This window comes from Hyaena hyaena, unplaced genomic scaffold, assembly GCF_003009895.1.
Source record: "Hyaena hyaena isolate Hyena2069 unplaced genomic scaffold, ASM300989v1 scaffold_228, whole genome shotgun sequence".
NCBI classification, from domain to species: domain Eukaryota; kingdom Metazoa; phylum Chordata; class Mammalia; order Carnivora; family Hyaenidae; genus Hyaena; species Hyaena hyaena.
Genome location: NW_024080860.1, coordinates 1099895 through 1116666, shown reverse-complemented (window position 1 = coordinate 1116666; position 16772 = coordinate 1099895). Strand labels below are relative to the sequence as shown.

The window sequence follows — 16772 nt, the reverse complement described above, 5'->3', positions numbered from 1 at the left end:
CCCAGAGAAGGGGGACTAATTCACTCAAAGTTAGTGAAGGAAGGGAAGGAGTTCCTGTGACCGCACTTCTGGGACCCTAGGCCAGGACTCTTTACGACCCAGGACCTGACTTACAAGAGACAGGCCTTGAGTTTGGGCACTCACCAATGTCTGATTCTCCCAATTATACCCAGGGCCAGCCCTCTTTCTAGAACTGAATGGTAACTTTCTAGCTGTGATTTATACTACATAACTGCAGTGGCTACACATTAGGATGCGAACATTTCCCATCTTCTTTCAGAATCAGTTTTCTCAGCCATAACCATCTATACCAAACATTTCTCTTTTTTTTAATTTTTTAATGTTTTTATTTATTTCTGAGAGAAAGACAGCATGAGCAGGGGAGGGTCAGAGAGAGAGGGAGATACAGAATCTGAAGCAGGCTCCAGGCTCTGAGCTGGCTGTCAGCACAGATCCTGATGCAGGGCTTGAACCCACGAACCTTGAGATCATGACCTGAGCTGAAGTCGGACGCTTAACCAACTGAGCCACCCAGGTGCCCCTAAACATTTCTTTTTTTAAAAAGTTTAATGTTTATTTATTTTTGAAAGAGAGAGAGCCAGAGTGCAAGCAAGGGAGGGGCAGAGCGAAAAGGACACACAGAATCCAAAGCAGGGTCCAGGCTCTCAGCTGTCAGCCCCAACGCAGGGCTTGAGCCCATGAATGGTAAGATCATGACCTGAACCAAAGTGAGATGCTCAACCAACTGAGCCACCCAGGTGCCCCTACACCAAACATTTCTAAAGCACCTAGGATGTGCCAAACATTAGGCATGCATCACTTCATTGAATCCCCTCAATGAGGTAGGTATTATCATTCTCCTCATGTTATTTATATTTTAAGTAGGCTCCATGCCAAACATTGGGCTTGAACTCACAACCCTGAGATCAAGAGTTTCATGCTCTACTGAGTAAGCCAGTCAGGTGTCCCCTCGTTATCCCCATTTTAAAGATGGGGTCACTGAGACACCATTTAAGCAATGTGTCTAAGGTCACACAGCCGGCAAACAGCAAAGCTGGTCTTTAAATCAGAGTGGTGTCTAACTCCAGACTTGAGCACCTCTATATGAGTGGCTTCATTGGTGGGGGACAGGGGGTGCAGGTGAAATGGTCTGAGCCATTAGCCTTTCAACACCCAAAAGATATTTTCCTTTTTTAAAAAAAATTTTAGGGGCACCTGGGTGGCTCAGTCGTTGGGTGGCCGACTTTGGCTCAGGTCATGATCTCATGGTCCGTGGGTTCAAGCCCTGCATCAGGCTCTGTGCTGACAGCTAGCTCAGAGCCTGGAGCCTGTTTCAGACTCTGTGTCTCCCACTCTCTCTGACCCTCCCCTGCTCACGCTGTCTCTCTCTCTCTCTCAGAAATAAATAAAACGTTAAAAAAATTACATTTATTTTTGAGAAAGACAGAACACGAGCAGGGAGGGGCAGAGAGAGAGGGAGATACAGAATCTGAAGCAGGCTCCATGCTCTGAGCTATCAGCACAGAGCCCGACGCAGGGCTGGAACCCACAAGCCTTGAGATCGTGACCTGAGGTGAAGTCGGATCCTTAACTGACTGAGCCACCCAGGCACCTCTCAAAAAACATTTTCTTGAGTGCTTCCTTTTTCCTCAGCAAAATGCTTGTGTGATGTTATCCAAAAATCCCACAGCACGCACACCTACGGGCTCAAACATAACTGTGGTGGCAGGTTGGGCTAGAGAGGTTCTAGAACCTAGGCTCTGGAGAGGGGAAGACATCCAAACTCAGAGAGCAGGAGGAGCCAGAGCGCTGAGGAAGGCTTGATGGGGCTGCCCAGGTTGGTGACCAGTGTGGGAACCAGGGGAAAAGCCAGGGGAGGGAAGCTTCACTGAGGCAGTCAGGAAGACACAGAGGACACAACCTAGAAGACTGGGTGCACGGGGTGTCTTCCCATGAGGCAAAGGACACTAGAAATGTGGGGGGGAGGGGCTTCTGGTCAACAAGGTGAGCATGGGGCGCCTGGGTGGCTTAGTCGGTTAGGCGTCCGACTTTCGCTTAGGTCATGATCTCGCGGTTCGTGGGTTCGAGCCCTGCGTCGGGCTCTGTGCTGACTGCCAGCTCAGAGCCTGGAGCCTGTTTCAGTCTGTGACTCCCTCTCTCTCTGACCCTCCCTTGCTCACGCTGTCTCTCTCTCTCTCCTAGAAATAAACAAAACATTAAAAAAAAATTAGAAAACAAGGTGAGAGTGAGGTAGGGAGATGGGCAAGAACGGTGAGGTTCTGGAGCTATCTGTATAGAGGGAGGGGTTTGGGAATCACTGGCAATGACATTGAGATCCCATGGAAAGTCCTCAGAAGATGAGCAAGGTTAGTTCAAGGCTAAGGAACACTGACTTTTTTTTTTTTAATGTTTATTTTTTTTGAGAGACAGACACAGAGTGTGAGCCGGGGAGGGTCAGAGAGAGAAGGAGACACAGAAAACCAGAAGCAGGCTCCAGGCTCTGAGTTGTCAGCACAAAGCCCGATGTGGGGCTCAAACTCACGAACTGTGAGATCATGACCTGAGCTGAAGTTGGCCGCTTAACCGACTAGGCACCCAGGCACCCCAGGAACACTGACTTTTGAAGAACAGATGAGACATAGAAGTGCCTGAAGGGAGGCTGGACTGGGGCAAGCATGGTGGCCGAGAATCAAGGGGCATGTCCCTTGACATGAAGGTGGTGCTCAGTGGCGACAGACACTTCTGAGGGACCCAAGAAGGCGGTCGGCTGGGAGGGGAGACTGTACTAGAACCCGGGGCTCCTGCCTCCCAGCTCTGGGCTGTCTCACCTTGCAGCCTCCGGGAAATGCCCCAGACTTCCAGCTTAACTACAGAGAGGCCACTGGTGACCAGATTGGTTTCCACTGAGAAGCAGGGGCCTGAGCACAGAAATGCACATAGATGTATGTGGTTGTGAAGGTCAGGAATGCAGACAGCTCTTTCAAGAACAGTCTTTGTGTTCCACACATAGGGGCAGGGGGCGGAAGAGGATAAACCCACATGTGTGGAATGAGGCTACTTACGTAAGGCTGCCCATGGCTGTGGCTGTGTGTGCCTGGAAAGACACTAGCCAATGCAGTAATATCTCAGAGGTGAGATAGCAGGTGATTTTCACTTTCTTTGTACTTTTCTTGCATCATTTGAGTGTGTCCCAATGAATAGTTTCCTTTTTTATAACCTGAAAGGAAAGACTATTTTTATTTGGGAAAAATAAAGAGTTCTGGTCGTGAAAAGAAGCAAAATAGGGCAGCAGCAAGAGGGAGCATGGGGGGTAGGGGGACATGGACTTTTAATTTTCAGGCAGGATGGAGCGAGTGTGCTGGGTTCTGAGACTGCAGCAGGATGTCCTCAGGAAGCTGGAAATGAGGGAAACAGGATTGGCCACTTGCAAACTGAGCCTTAAACTAATATGGTAGCAAAGGATCAGCAGCAACTAGAAGAAGGCTGGTTGAATGACCTCAGAAAGCTCAGTAAGAATGAGGAAGGGGCACCTGGGTGGCTCAGTCGGTTAAGCGTCCCACTTTGGCTCAGGTCATGATCACACGGTTCGTGGGTTCGAGCCCCCCGTCGGGCTCTGTGCTGACTGCTCAGAGTCTGGAGCCTGTTTCAGATTCTGCGTCTCCCTCTCTCTCTCACCCTCCCCTGTTCTCTCTCTCTCAGAAATAAATAAAACACTAAAAAAAAATTTTTTTTTAAAAGTTAAAAAAAATGAGGAAGATTCACAGGTGCTAACGGAACAATGGCTGAGATCTATTGTTAAACAAAAAAGGAACGTGCACCTGTTTGTGGTTTGGGTTTGGAAAATGTGAGCATGCCTCCTCCCCTCCCGCCCCCCCTCATACACACAGTAGGGCAGGTTAGGTATGCCTGGCACATAGGGGTGAAAGGGAACAGAACAGAAACATTCCTGGCACCGGCTCTTTGTCCTAACAGATTCATCTGCCTAGAAGGGGAGTTTTGTGTCTTTTTAATGTCTCAAAGGATGGAGCTTGTGTGGCCCTCAGGCTTCCAAAGGCTCCCTAGCAACTAAAAATGAATGACATGGCCCAAGAAAGAATGTGGCTGTTGGCCGCAGAATGGGGAGCAATGGTGGCCAAAGAAAAAATTTTTTTTCAAGGGCCCTTAGCCTCCATTCCAGGTGCCAGGGTTTACTGCTTCCAAAGGTTCGCATCCTGGAACCAGCCCCAGCTCACCCGGGAGCAAAAGATCCGTGTGAATCCAGGAAAAGGCTAGACACAGGCCCAGCCAGCATCACCGCTAAGGGGCTCAAGCACTTTCTGATGTTTTGCTTGGAAAGGCAGAATTTTGTTGCTTGGTGCCTCGGCTAATTGGCCTCCATCTGACACTTGGGAGGAATTGGCTGATTAGAAGCCACAGCTGCCTGGCTCATTTCTGATTAATAGACAGCACCTGGCATCTCTGGGCACCCGTGCCCGCGCAGGACCCAGGTGTGACCTATACACCCAACAAAAGCATGATGGCTCTGCAGCCCCAGGAGTGAAGCCCCTAAAATCGTCGTCGATGTAAGTCCCGGCCCCTTGGAACATGTTTGGAACTGGCTTGTCCTTTTTGCTGGTTCCTTCGCTGTGAGTCTGAAAGAACTGATGTGTACTCACAGTGAAATCATCCGAGAAGTTTGCTTTAACACCAGGCAATCTCACTGGACCTATGCCCTCCACCCCAGTTGTTCTCATTGTAAATTAATACTCTGGCATCCTGGTTTGAGATTTATTTGAGAGAGATCTCAGTTGTGGGGTGTGGACAAGGCAGGCAGGCCTCTTAGGCTAAATGCTGAGGGCAAGAGGCGCCCTGAGAGAGTTAACCTTCTGGTGATAGCCAACCTCCCCCAGAAAACTTCCAATAGTCCCTTGGAGCTGCTCCGAATAGATTGCTAAAAATACGTGATAAATCTAACACCCATGAGGAAAAAGCTGGAGTCTCAGACACGGACATGAGCAAAGAGATTACGGAATGTGCTCCAGCATGCTTCCAGATTCTGACTCAATAAAAGTCTGCCTTTCCTAGTCTTTGACCAAGATATTTTGCAATTCTGTATAGTGTGGAAAACCAGTAGTCATGCAAATGATTGCAAATGAGTCTTGTCTGGGGAGATGCAATTGATTTCTGCCCTTTGGAGGAAGCCAAACTTGCATCTATCAACAAATTCATTTCTGCATTCCTGATTAAGTCTTGAGAGTATCCTTTGAACCCATTCACAGGTGGCAGTTCCCCCTCAAGGAAGGAGTTAAAACAAGACCTTTGGGGCACCTGGGTGGCGATCTCAGTGTGTGGGTTCGAGCCCTGCATCAGGCTCTGTGCTGACGGTGTGGAGGGAGCCTGCTTGAGATTCTCTCCCCCCACCCCTCCTCCCACGCACGCCCCTGCTGCTCTCTCACACACACACACACACACACACACACACACACACACACACGAGTGGACTCTCAAACTAAAAAAAGATCTTTGACATTTAATTTTTTTTTGTAGGAACATGATTTTACTCCCCGGTTCCCCCTTTCCCCCTGCATTGTTTTTTTTTCCCCTGGCTAACAGGAAGCACAAAGTTTTAAACCCATGAAGTGTTGGGCCACTGAGAGTTTCACAGGATTTGAGAAGCTGTTCCACACACCAGGGAACCAGGTGGCCATAAGCAATGGAAATCCAGACCCCTAGCTGCCGGCCACCTCCCCTTTCAACTGGAAGCTGGAGTAGGAGACTCTGGAAGCAGGGCCCTGGGACCTCGCTGCTGGAGGCCTCTTCTCTGGTGGCACCTGGAGAGGTGGCCCATCTGGAACTGGCTGGGGCGGACCTGCTATTCACATTTCCTCCTCACACCAGATACAGCCACTTCCTGTTTCCGCTGGGGACAGCGGAAGTTGAAGAGGACTTCCCAGGATGTCGCAAGCAGATAGTGGATGGACAATCCCCTGGGGTGTAGTAGAAGTAGCCATAGTTTTTATAGTGTTGTTCTGTCTGAACACATGCTGGTGTTGGGGAAGGAAAAACCTCTCCTTCGAAAGGGGTTTCTGGCTAGACTAAGAATTAAGTTGGTCACGAGCCAGACCCCAAGACCTGACAGTTGCTGCCCACCTGCTTGTAAACCCATTAACCTCTCTTACATTTTCCCCTAAGCCCTTCTTTCCAGCTTCTCTCTAAACTCAGGCAAATGAAATCCAAAACCACGCCTCAGGTGATGGCAGAGGCCCTGAAGAGGCCTCCCAGACCACCTAGACCTTTTGAGCTAAAACCTGACTTGCACCTGGGCAGATGGACCACGGAGTGGCCTCTGATATGATCCACCAACAACTTTACCTCTTAAGCTACTAAACTCCCCACCCAGGGAGGAGCCTTAGGCTCATTTACATAACACAATGTACAGGCATGTTTCCTTAAGGCACATGTGTTATGCCCACCTCTACTTAGGACAGTCTTATCTAAACAGCCATCCTAACCCTAAACAGAAGGAACCCATTCACGGTCTCTCGTATGAGCTGTAGGCAAAGCAGCACACTTTGGGGGGACCTGCTCTGAACCCCTGTACCGGGCCCCAAGTAACACGTTACTCCTCCCAAGAACCCTGAAGTTGAGAACTCCAACCTTCTGAAAGGGGATGATGCCAAATAGAAGGAAACCTGCTTCTTAGAAGGAAAACTGCTCCCTAGTGAGGAGTAGAGCCCCAGGGGATGGGACACAGGCCATCTGGCCCCAGTCCTGTTGCCTGAGCCCGGAGGCCACCAAGCACTCCACTCACAGCGCATCTTACAGATGAAGTGACCTGCCCAAGCAGCAGTGGTAGGGAGCCGGGCTGATCCTTTCTGTGCCTCCAGGCCAGTCTCTGCCGGTCCCGTGGGTCCTCTGGACACGGACTGCCCATGCAGGGGCTCCTTTTCATTGCTGGTGGCCCGATGAAGCCTCCCTCTCTTCTCCACCGCTTAAAGGGCATATCGCCCTCCCTTGTCCCAAAGTGAAGTGTTCTCCCTCTCTCCTCCTTCCACACCCACTTCCCCCATTTTGTCCAGCTAGGACCTGCCAGCTCTTCAAGCTGCTCCAGGAGGCCCACCCCTCCTACCTCTAGATTTTCACTCCCTCAACAGCCTGACTTGCTTGGGGGGGAGGGGGGGAGGGGAGGAATTCCTTCAGGATGCAAACTGCCTGGCCCCATGCACTTGAATCACCTGGAGATTTTAAAACGCAGATTAAATCTGGCATGGGACCCAAAACCTGGCCTTTCCACAAATCCCCAGGTGATGCTAATAGTATTCACAGGCCACACTTACAGGGTCAAAGGGCTTCTTGTTCTCAGTAGACCCAGAATCCCATGAGTTGGGCCATCTGCCTGCATGCCTCTGGCAGTACATTAGAGCCCCTGCCCTCAGCCAGGCCCCAGGCTGCAGACATACAGCTCCTTTTCGTTCCACTTAATTTATGTCCAGTAGGCCTGGCCAACAGGTATGAGCCCCATTTTGCCCACGAGGACCCTCAGGCTCACAGCCGGTAACTGGCAAAGCTCAGAGTCCCAGTGAAGGCAACCTTCATCCAGTCAGGAGAATAAGCCAGGTCTGGGGGAGGACGGAGTCAGTCAAGGGCCACAAGCTCCTTGGGCCCCCCTGGGGCACCATTCCCTCCCTAAAAGGCCCAGGGCCTGGGAGAGGAAGGCAGCTCTACCAGGAAGCAAGAGTCAGCAAGGCAGCTCCCCTCAGTGACAGCCCTCCTGCGGGGCCCTCCTGCGGGGCCCACCGAGTCAGACCTGGCCACAGCTTGCTCACACACCCCAGGCACCCCAGACGTCCCCTTCTACAGCAGCTTCAGGCTTCAGGTGACCACTGTCCAGCCCACTGCCCTGGACCTAGTCACCTCTGGCCTCTGGGCCTCTAGTCTACTGGCCCTAGAGCATAGTCTTCTCCTCCCTGCCTCTACCCTGAATTCAGATGCCTGAAGTCCAGAGACACAGAAGCCCCTTTGCTAGCCCAGAAAGGGGCCCAGCCCCCAACAGCTTACATCCCGGCCTCTAGGAAGGCATGGGATTATTATTGCCTGGGAAGATCAGCCTCCCCACCCTACCTGCAAGGCCGTGTCGCCCGAAGCCAGGAAAATGGAGGCTTGCGCTCACAAGCCAGTCTGGCCTCTCCACTTAGAGACCACCCCCTCACTAAAGGTACAATGGTCCTTGCTAGATTGTGCTCCTTTGAGCCCATGGCTCTGATGTACCATCTGCCCCCCACTCCAGCTCACCCCTATCAGACATCACTGTGCTATAGCCAGAGAGCTCACTTTTCTTCTTTTATTGGGAAGCAGGCACAGGGCAGATCAGAGGGCGGGAAGCAGTGTGATGCCTCCTGGCCAGACCCAGGACAATGGTAGCCAGAGTCAGGGACAGCACCGTGGCCAGGCCTACGCCCACCATCACAGAGGTGTGAGGAGAGGTCGACCCCTCCACACTGTGATCGGCAGCCTTTCCCAGGAAGATCAGAGGCCCCACGGTGATATCTACTTCTTCAGTCACTGAAAGATACAGGACACCTGCGGGTCACCTTAGTCCCAAACCCAGGGTCAGAAAAGGGGTTTTACTCTGTTCCAGTAGCCTAAACTAGTAGGTTTTATTCTGACAGTTGCATTATCTCCCCACAATTCTCACTATGCCCTACTCAGAACCACCCAGCTGACATTGGGTGGGGGGTTAGAGCCCCCTATGAACACAAAAGCTTCTCTGTTAAGAACGCCATGAACAGCATTGCCCCAGAGGTGAGCAGCCTTGATTGGGGGACAGAGGAGAAATGTCCCTCTGCAGGGACACAGTTACCCCGAACTGAAGGGAGAGCTGTGGCCCCACAACCATCCTAAGGCATACCATGTCTGCGATTTCGACTTCGGAGAGCCAACTTGCGCCGCGGTTGCTCTAGGTGGGACAGCCTCCTGGAGCGGCCCGGAAGGCCACAGCTACCTTTGTTACAACAGTTACAGATGTCGGCAGGGCCTTCTACTGGGAGCCACCTGGGCAGAGAAGACAAAGATTGGACAGTTGCTGATGACATACCCACCGGGGAGGTAGACAGTAAGGAGGCAGATCAGGTTTCCTACCCCAGCCGTGTCTAATGTGTTCCCTCACCTGTTAGAAGACTTAAAGGAACAGGCTTTGTTTAGTCGGTCAGGGACTCGGTCAGCTGGAGTGACTTTCAGATGGCAGGTAATATAGATCTAGAAGTAAGAGCAGTGGTTGCAAGATGGAGTTCTAGGCTGTACCAGTGACTTCAATAAGCCAGTTCCCCCTTTCACTCTTAAGCCTCGAGGGAGTTCCATTTTGGAGATAGAGGGTCAGAGGTGAACTTGCCCAGGATTTTGGAGGAAGTAGCAGATCAGACTCTAGGACTGAAACCCACCAGCTTTATTCCCCACCGTCGTTCCCCAACTCTGATGGCTTACCGCCCTGCCACCTGGGGGAAGGAAAGTTTTGACAAAACCAGGGCTCACGTCAGCAATGGTCCACTTGGCAGAGGGATCTTCAGGCAGAGATCCCCTTCATACCTTCGTACTCTAGTGCTTCAGCCCCTGCCAACCCCACAAGGGTGGGGAAAGTTCTACCCACCTTCTCTCTGAAGCCTTCTGTAAAGCCACAAGCCTTGGCCACCACCTAGTGGTGGAGTGCACCAGCAGGGAAACCACTCCAGAAACCTCCACAAGCCAGTAGGCACTCATTTCTGGCCACTGGTGTCTGCCCCAGCAGAGAAGGGCTTCAGTGTCCCTTAGAATCCTTATTTCAGGAAAGCACTGCTTTTATCCTCAGCTCCCTCCCAGGACTTTATGTTAATGGAGGCTAAGACCCTAGAATGGGTCCCTGATCCTCATAAATAAGGGTTTACCCCCGCCCAGTGCCATGGCCACAGTCAGCCAAACCATCCCATCTGCCTTTGAGGGAGAACCCTCCCAGAATTCAATCTACCTTTCATTGATCAGCATGGTCCTCTGGCACACCTCCCCCCCTCCACCAAAATCCCTAGAGATTCAGGTAGCAGCTCTGGTGGCTTCTGTACTAAGAACCACCACTTGAAAAAAAAAAAAAAGAACCACCACTTGTATGAAAACTTATCCCCTTCTCCGCCCCACCAGACCTCTGAAGTCCATGACACTCCCAAGTCCAGCTAGGATCCTCTAACCTAGGATGTACAAGGTCACTGATCTGGGGACCAGGGCCCTTTCTCCAACTCTGCTCTCCTCTATCCCCAACTCCATCTGACCCAGGACCTGCCATCAGAAGCTTTAGGACATATCACCAATAGCTTCAATTCATACCCCTCCTGCTACCTACCGGTATCAAGCTTCCTGTTCTCAACAGAACTGCAGGGATGGGGGAGGGGCAGGTAGCTTCAATATAATCTACAGATTCACTGTGCTCACCTCTTAATGCCGCCCAACCATAGGAGCCTCTGGTTCAGTGGCTTGCAAACCCAGCTGCTTAGAGTCCTCTAGGAGCTTAAGTAGCTTTTGAGGATTTCCAAGTAGAACAAGATAGTATTTTACTCACTCATCCACCAGTCTAATAGTAGAAATTTAGATGGTAGGTGTGTAAGTGTTTGCTGTAACATTCTTATCATAGGAAGATTTCCATCACCAAGTTCTAGAAGTAATGCCAGGCCTCACCCCAATTAAATGAAAATATATGGGGTTATGTGGCCTTTCCAGGGGATTAATAGAGAGTCATAGTTGAAAAATCCCTGTTACCATCACTTTCTGACCAGTCGTTTCAAACTTCAGAATGTGGGGCTCGAACTCCCAGCCCTGGGATCAGGAGTTGCATGCTTTCCCAACGGGGCCAGCCAGGTGCCCCAAAGTGATTTTTTAAAAGGCTATTACCGTGTTTCTGGGGTCATTAGCAAAGTGGAACATGTCCACTGTGAACTGGAGAGTCTCTGGCCTGGGTCTGGGGGCTTTGAAGGCAGAAGAGGCATCAGAGAGACCATCCACGAGACAGCTTTGAAGAGAAGGAGTAGACAGTGGGGTCAGGGGCTAAGGTGGTGGGTGTCGTGTTGTTACATGGGCACCCCCAGAGATGTGGTCCAGCCCTCACCCATGGAAGTCCACGATGGTGTGACGAGGGGAGGTGTTCCGGTCTGGCGTCAATGTAGCCACACAGTGGTCCACGAACAGGCGCAGTGGCACGTGGCTGCCAGTGTGGACTTCGGCCTGGAGGTGGGCTATGTCTCCCAACTGGAAAGTGGGGGACCACTTCTCAGAGCTCCAGTCCTCTGAAAGGCATAGCCAGGGGTGAGAGACCGCCAGAGCTCTCCCTGTAGCCCCCTTCCGCCATCCCCTTATGCTTACCCTCCATCAGGCGCAGAGAGAAAACCAGCTTCTCCTCTGAGAGCATTGTAGTCCTGAAGGGCACCCAGGTGGGCAGGATGGCCTGGCTGCTCACGTTGCTATGCCTACAGAGAAGAGTAGCTGCCCACACCTGTCCCGAGCTCACCCCATCTGGCTTCAATGGAGCCTCCAATGGGAGGGAGAAGGTGGGGGGGGGGTGTTTGTTTCTGCCTCAGTCTTCAGCTATGACCCAGCCAGGCAGCTGATCCAGGGCAGCTGAACGGACACCTGAAGTCTGAGCCTGCCCCTTGACCCTCCCAAACTCGACACCTGTGAGGAGGCCCCCCTCCCTCCAGCCATAAGGACACAGGCAGAGGCATGAACATAGGATACACCTGAGTTACAGGTTTGTCCTTTAGACCCAGACCGACTTGGGGCTCAGGCTTGGAGCCTGAGGCAGTCATCCCTCTCTGCACCCCTCAGCTTTGATTGGAGATCTAGTGAAGTCCTTCAGAGATAAATACAGATAGGCCTCTGGTCCTTGAGAAGCCAGGAGACTGAGCCTAAATCAGGATGGGAAGGTCTTCGGAAGCAGTCGGAGGTCGGCCCTGCCAGCCCTGCCAACCCCGCCAGGTGTCGTGGAAGAGGCTAGGTCAGTGATGCATCTGAGAACCAGGCCTCAGGTACCCGGAACTCTGGAGTACCCCAGCCTGTGGCAGGCCACCTGCACTGCCCACCCCCATTGGGCCAGGCAAGCCAACGTTCTCAGGCCAGTCTCAGGCAGAGACCTTCTAAAGCAAGACAGCTGTGGTCCCAGGAGAGCTTTGGCCCCTCTAGGGAGAGAGGGCAGCTGGCCTTCCTGCCCTTGGCTCCTCCACCTCCCCCACCCCACTGTCAGGCACTGAGCTCCCGCCAGCCCGCCCCTCCACCCCTGCTGCCACAGGTCAGGACTCCTTCCATCCCATCTCCATCTGCCTCCAGTACCAGCGGCCAGAGGACCTCCTGAATTGAAGGACAGTCCTTACCACTCCATTTGGTTCTTGGTGGTGATGGTGAGGGGAAGGGGTGCCTGGTAAGGTGCCAGCCTGAGCACCTTCTCTGGATTTGTTGGGCATTAAGAATCTATCTGTCCCCCTTCCCTTATTGAAGGTGCCCTGGGCTGCAGCTTCGATTAGTGTCAGGCTGCCCTCCCCTGGGGTGTGTGTGTGCACGCGGCTCTGCCCAGACGGTCTCACCCCCACCTGTCCCCTGATGTACCCTCCCAGGGTCTTGTTCTGGGAGCCTCTACCATGACTCCTCCCCAGGCCCACGCCATGGCTCATCTCCATGCCCTCGTGGTATCAGCACAACCTTCCTGACCTCCTCCCAGAAGGGAGGGCAGGATTAAAGCCCATGCACTCTGCACTCAGCTGAGCCACACAGGACCCGGCATCATGGCCTTGCCACTGTTAGGAGCCTGGTCACCCTCTCATGCCTCAGTGCCCAAGTTCACAGGCACATGCTTAGTGCTAAGCCGTGAGGGACTTCCCCCACCTGCAAGCAGGTAATAGGGAAGATTTAAACAAAGGGCAAGCAGTGACCATAGGAGCCTAGAGCTTCCCCCTTCACGGAGAGGCTCTCTGAACTCCAAGGCCAGAGCTGGGCAGCCCTACAGCTTCCACCAAGCAGTGGCTGTAGCCCAGATGCATTTCAGAGGCTCAAAGTAGAGTCCACAGGCTCCCCGCTCCCAGCTGGGGCAGAGAGCAGGGGCCACAGCTTAAGTACTTCCACCTTATTGCAGTCTTGCTGGCAGGAGGCCGACGGGCTTGTCCAGGGGCTGCAACAGGCCCCATCCCACACTGACCTGGGGTAGCGGCACTCGATGGGAACTTCTGCGCGGTTAGTCCTCAGGATGGACAGGTTTCCCATAGGCTGGGGGTTGTGGAGCAGGAAGGTGCTGTACACCAGGGCATCGTCAGTCACCTGCAGGGAGGGGGAGGGGTCAACCCTACCAGCATCACCTGGCCTAGGTTTGCCAACCATGCAAGTGGGCAGGATGGGCAGCCCACTGGGGATGGAGAGAACACAGGCCCTGGACCCTAAGCCCACCTACCACTGCCCCACAGGAAAGCCTTAACAGGTACCACCTTCGAACCTCAGTTTTTTCAGCCCTGACTCCTGAGAACCGCCTCCCCCCCATAGGGGGTCTGGTTCAGCTCCACATCAGGCATCAACCAGTGCCCAATGCCTAGGGGTGTGGGCATGGGCTCCCCCTCTCGGGCTGCCACCCCTATCCCCACACACAGCTTCCTTCTGGGGGGTGCAGAGGCCTGGGACCGAGAAAGCCCCCTGGAAGAAGCCAGAAAGTACCAGGAACTTTAACTTGTTGCCACAGCAGTTAACACTCAAGTTGCCCTTCCTCTTCGGACTTATTCTCACACCCATTTCATAGAAGGGGAAACTGGTTCAGGGGTTGCCTGAGGCAGGAAGAGCCAGGCAGGTGCTACTGGGGAAATCTGCATCTTCCAATGGGCCACCCGGGAGGAAACAGGGAAGCTGCCTGGCCCCTAACTGCTCAGTCTTCAAGAGAGTATCCTAGCTTTCTGTTAGCTAGGACCCCAAATGGACCAGCTGAATAATTTGTGGGTCCCTTGGTCAGAAGTTCAGAATTTCGGGGCATTAAACCAATTAAGGCCCCATAAGACAGCACAGGTCCTGGCCGAGGGCGATTCTTATCAGGCAAAATTGAGACCCCCCTGCCCAGGAGAAAGGTGTGGCCAGATTGTGCTCATTGGCCTCACCTGGGGACCTTAAAGATCCTGATGTGTGGCTCCCACTTCTGGTCTGATTTAGCGTAGGCTGTGGGAATCAGAATTTTTAAATGCTCCCCAGGTGATTCTAATGCTGAAAGTTTGATAGTTACTCAACTAGGATCATTCCTTAAATAGCTCTTGCAGTTTTCTGGGGTCTCTCCCCTCTCCCCAGGGAAACAAGGGCCAGAACACCTTGGGGCAAGCCCTGGGGGGCCGGGAACACACCTAAGATCAGAGCCCCAGGAGGGCTCCAGGTGCGGAACTTGCACCCACCCTAGCCAAGCTGAGACCTGGTGGGCAGAAGCAGGGCCCAGGACGCAGAAGACGGCTCTCTGTGGGGTGGCTGGAAGTCAGGCCAGAGAATTGTGGACCAGCTAGGGATCCTGGGCCCAATCCAGTTCTGCTTTATTGGAAGCCCCTCCTTGTAGCCTGAATCACTTAACTCTTCCCTTATACCTGACTCCTGCATTAAGCTTCCTCATCCCCGACTTGGGACTGCCTTTAAGATCTTCAACACAGAGGGGACCATGATGCCCTGTACCCCCTTCCTCAATAACGCTTTTAGTTTGAGGCTTCAAGCCATTAAACATGAGTGAAGGAGGCCAACATTAGAGGGTTCTTTCTCTTGTGATTGCTTTGGGCTTTCCAAAGGGTTATGGTTGACCTCTTCCACACAAGTTCTTAGGGTCCCTGCAAATGCTGGGCCACCCGCCAGCTCATCTCGTAACGCACACCTCCCCAATCAGCCACATCACTCCTGGATGCCCTCCAGGGGTTCACAAATCCTCAGGAATCAGAGTTGGGAGGATGTCCTGTCTGGCCTAAAGTTCACTGCCACCTCTGGACTCCACCCCCCCACACCTGATTCCAGTCGCCAAAGACATGTGCTTTCAATCACTCCCCTCCGCCACACCCCATGTCACCAATGCCCAGCTTCAGGCCTCAGCCACTCCCTGCCCCCAACGAAAGGGATCTGGCCCAGCCCCACCTCTCCCTGGGGATCTGCTCTGCACCCAAACTCCCCAGGGCCCTCAAGAGGGCCAAGTCTCACCTGCACGCTGTTGCCACACTTGTGCAACCCGACCTCAAACTTGACCACGTCGTCCGTGTCCACAGAGAGCAGGGGCTCACAGTTCTCCGGACCCAGGGTGAGATCTGCAGGCCTCACAAGCTTCCCAGTGCCAAAAAGGTTTTTGCTGACCGTGACCACCAGCTGGGCCTCCAGACACTCCACCACCACGGGAGGGCTTGATGGCAATGAGGGGTGGGTCTTATCCGGGGTGGTCTGGGGGAAGCACAACTCTGTGCCTCCCAAGAGCAGAAAGCAGACGAAGAACCAGTAGCTCAGCCCCATGGCGCCTATGCTCACTCCCACTGGTAACTACATTCGGTCCCCACTCAGCGGTCTTATACCCCAGATGATGCCACTGGCACCTGGGCTCCCACCCACCTCCCTTCCCCAACCAATCAGTGGGCTAGTCCCCCATCTAGAAGCATCAGCATCACCTGGGAGCTTGTTAGAACTGCCACAGCTCAGCCCCACCCCAGACCTACTGAGTCAGAATCTGATAGCTTACTCTCTTCCCAAGAGATTTGTATTCTAGTTAAATCTGAGAAGCCTGGGCTGGCAGCCTATTCGGTCTTGCCCCTCCCCTACTCCCACCTGTCTACCCTTTTGCTGACCCCCTGAGGGAGTTAAGAACTGTCCCAGGTCGATGGGGGAGACCAGGAGAAAGGCCTTGATGGAGGAAGGATGGGGAGAACTAATCAGGGGGTGTCAGGGAGCTCCTTCCAAGGGAGCCAACAGGAATCATCATTAAGAGGGGGCGCCTGGGTGGCTCAGTCGGTTAAGTGTCCGACTTTGGCTCAGGTCATGATCTCACGGCTCAAGGGTTCGAGCCCCGTGTCGGGCTCTGTGCTGACCTCTAGCTCAGAGTCTGGAGCCTGCTTCAGATTCTTTCTCTCTCTCTCTCTCTCTCTCTCTCTCTCTCTCTCTCCGACCCTGCCCTGTTCACGCTGTCTCTCTATCTCTCTCAGAAATAAATAAAAACATTAAAAATTTTTTAAGGAAGTGTCATTAAGAGACCAGGAAAAAAAAGATGAGGAAGCTTTAGGGGCTCTTGCCCAATTTTATGGGAGATAGGAGGGGAGGGGATTTCAGGCAGAGGCAGCGGTATGAACAGAGGTGAAGAGAGGGCACAGTGGAGGCTTGAGAGAAAAGCCTAGGAGCTCAGAGTTGCTGGAGCTGCGGGTCCCCAGGAGTGAGAGCCGCTGTTGGAAGGGCTGGGGAGGTGGGTGGGCGGAGACATGAAGGTGTCTGCCTAAGATGCCAGACTTTACTGTGCGGGCAAGGAGGGCCATGAAGCAGCCGAGTGGTCTGGGGGGCCCTGGTTGGGAAGGGGTAGGACCCAGAGACGTGGCTTCTGTGCCAGTCCTGCAGAAAAAGTGGAGAAGCTCAGGAAGGGTCAGCATTTTCTGATGGCCTACTCTGCCGGGGGGAGCAGGGAACTACAAGTTTTAATGGTACCTAATCTCCAGGGACAATTACTTCTGAAGTAATTGAACCATAGATTTACATTGCTTGATCCCTGGATGGAGTTTGTTTGGCTTTTGTTTGTTTTGGTTATGTGTATTTTTTTCAATATG

The 16772-nt window shown here is 53.0% G+C and overlaps 1 protein-coding gene across 1 annotated transcript; it reads right to left on the bottom strand.

Moving 5' to 3' along the window:
• Positions 1-8305: 8305 nt before the first annotated feature.
• ZP3 (zona pellucida glycoprotein 3) lies at positions 8306-15498 on the bottom strand. Its single transcript, XM_039243533.1, has 8 exons — positions 15178-15498; positions 13178-13296; positions 11356-11459; positions 11102-11279; positions 10888-11005; positions 9146-9234; positions 8888-9030; positions 8306-8541 (listed from the first exon to the last, which is right to left on the bottom strand). Exons 1-8 carry the CDS (start codon positions 15478-15480, stop codon positions 8321-8323), a joined length of 1275 nt encoding a protein of 424 aa, XP_039099464.1. The 5' UTR covers positions 15481-15498; the 3' UTR covers positions 8306-8320.
• Between the last annotated feature and the right edge of the window lie 1274 nt (positions 15499-16772).

Excerpts from the sequence above, each read along its gene's own strand:
- ZP3 (XM_039243533.1), bottom strand. The coding sequence starts at position 15,480 with ATGGGGCTGAGCTACTGGTTCTTCGTCTGCTTTCTGCTCTTGGGAGGC. Across the intron at positions 11,006-11,101 it reads ACCATCGTGGACTTCCATGG|CTGTCTCGTGGATGGTCTCT; the intron begins GTGAGGGCTGGA and ends TTCTCTTCAAAG. Across the intron at positions 8,542-8,887 it reads AAGTCGAAATCGCAGACATG|TGACTGAAGAAGTAGATATC; the intron begins GTATGCCTTAGG and ends TGTATCTTTCAG.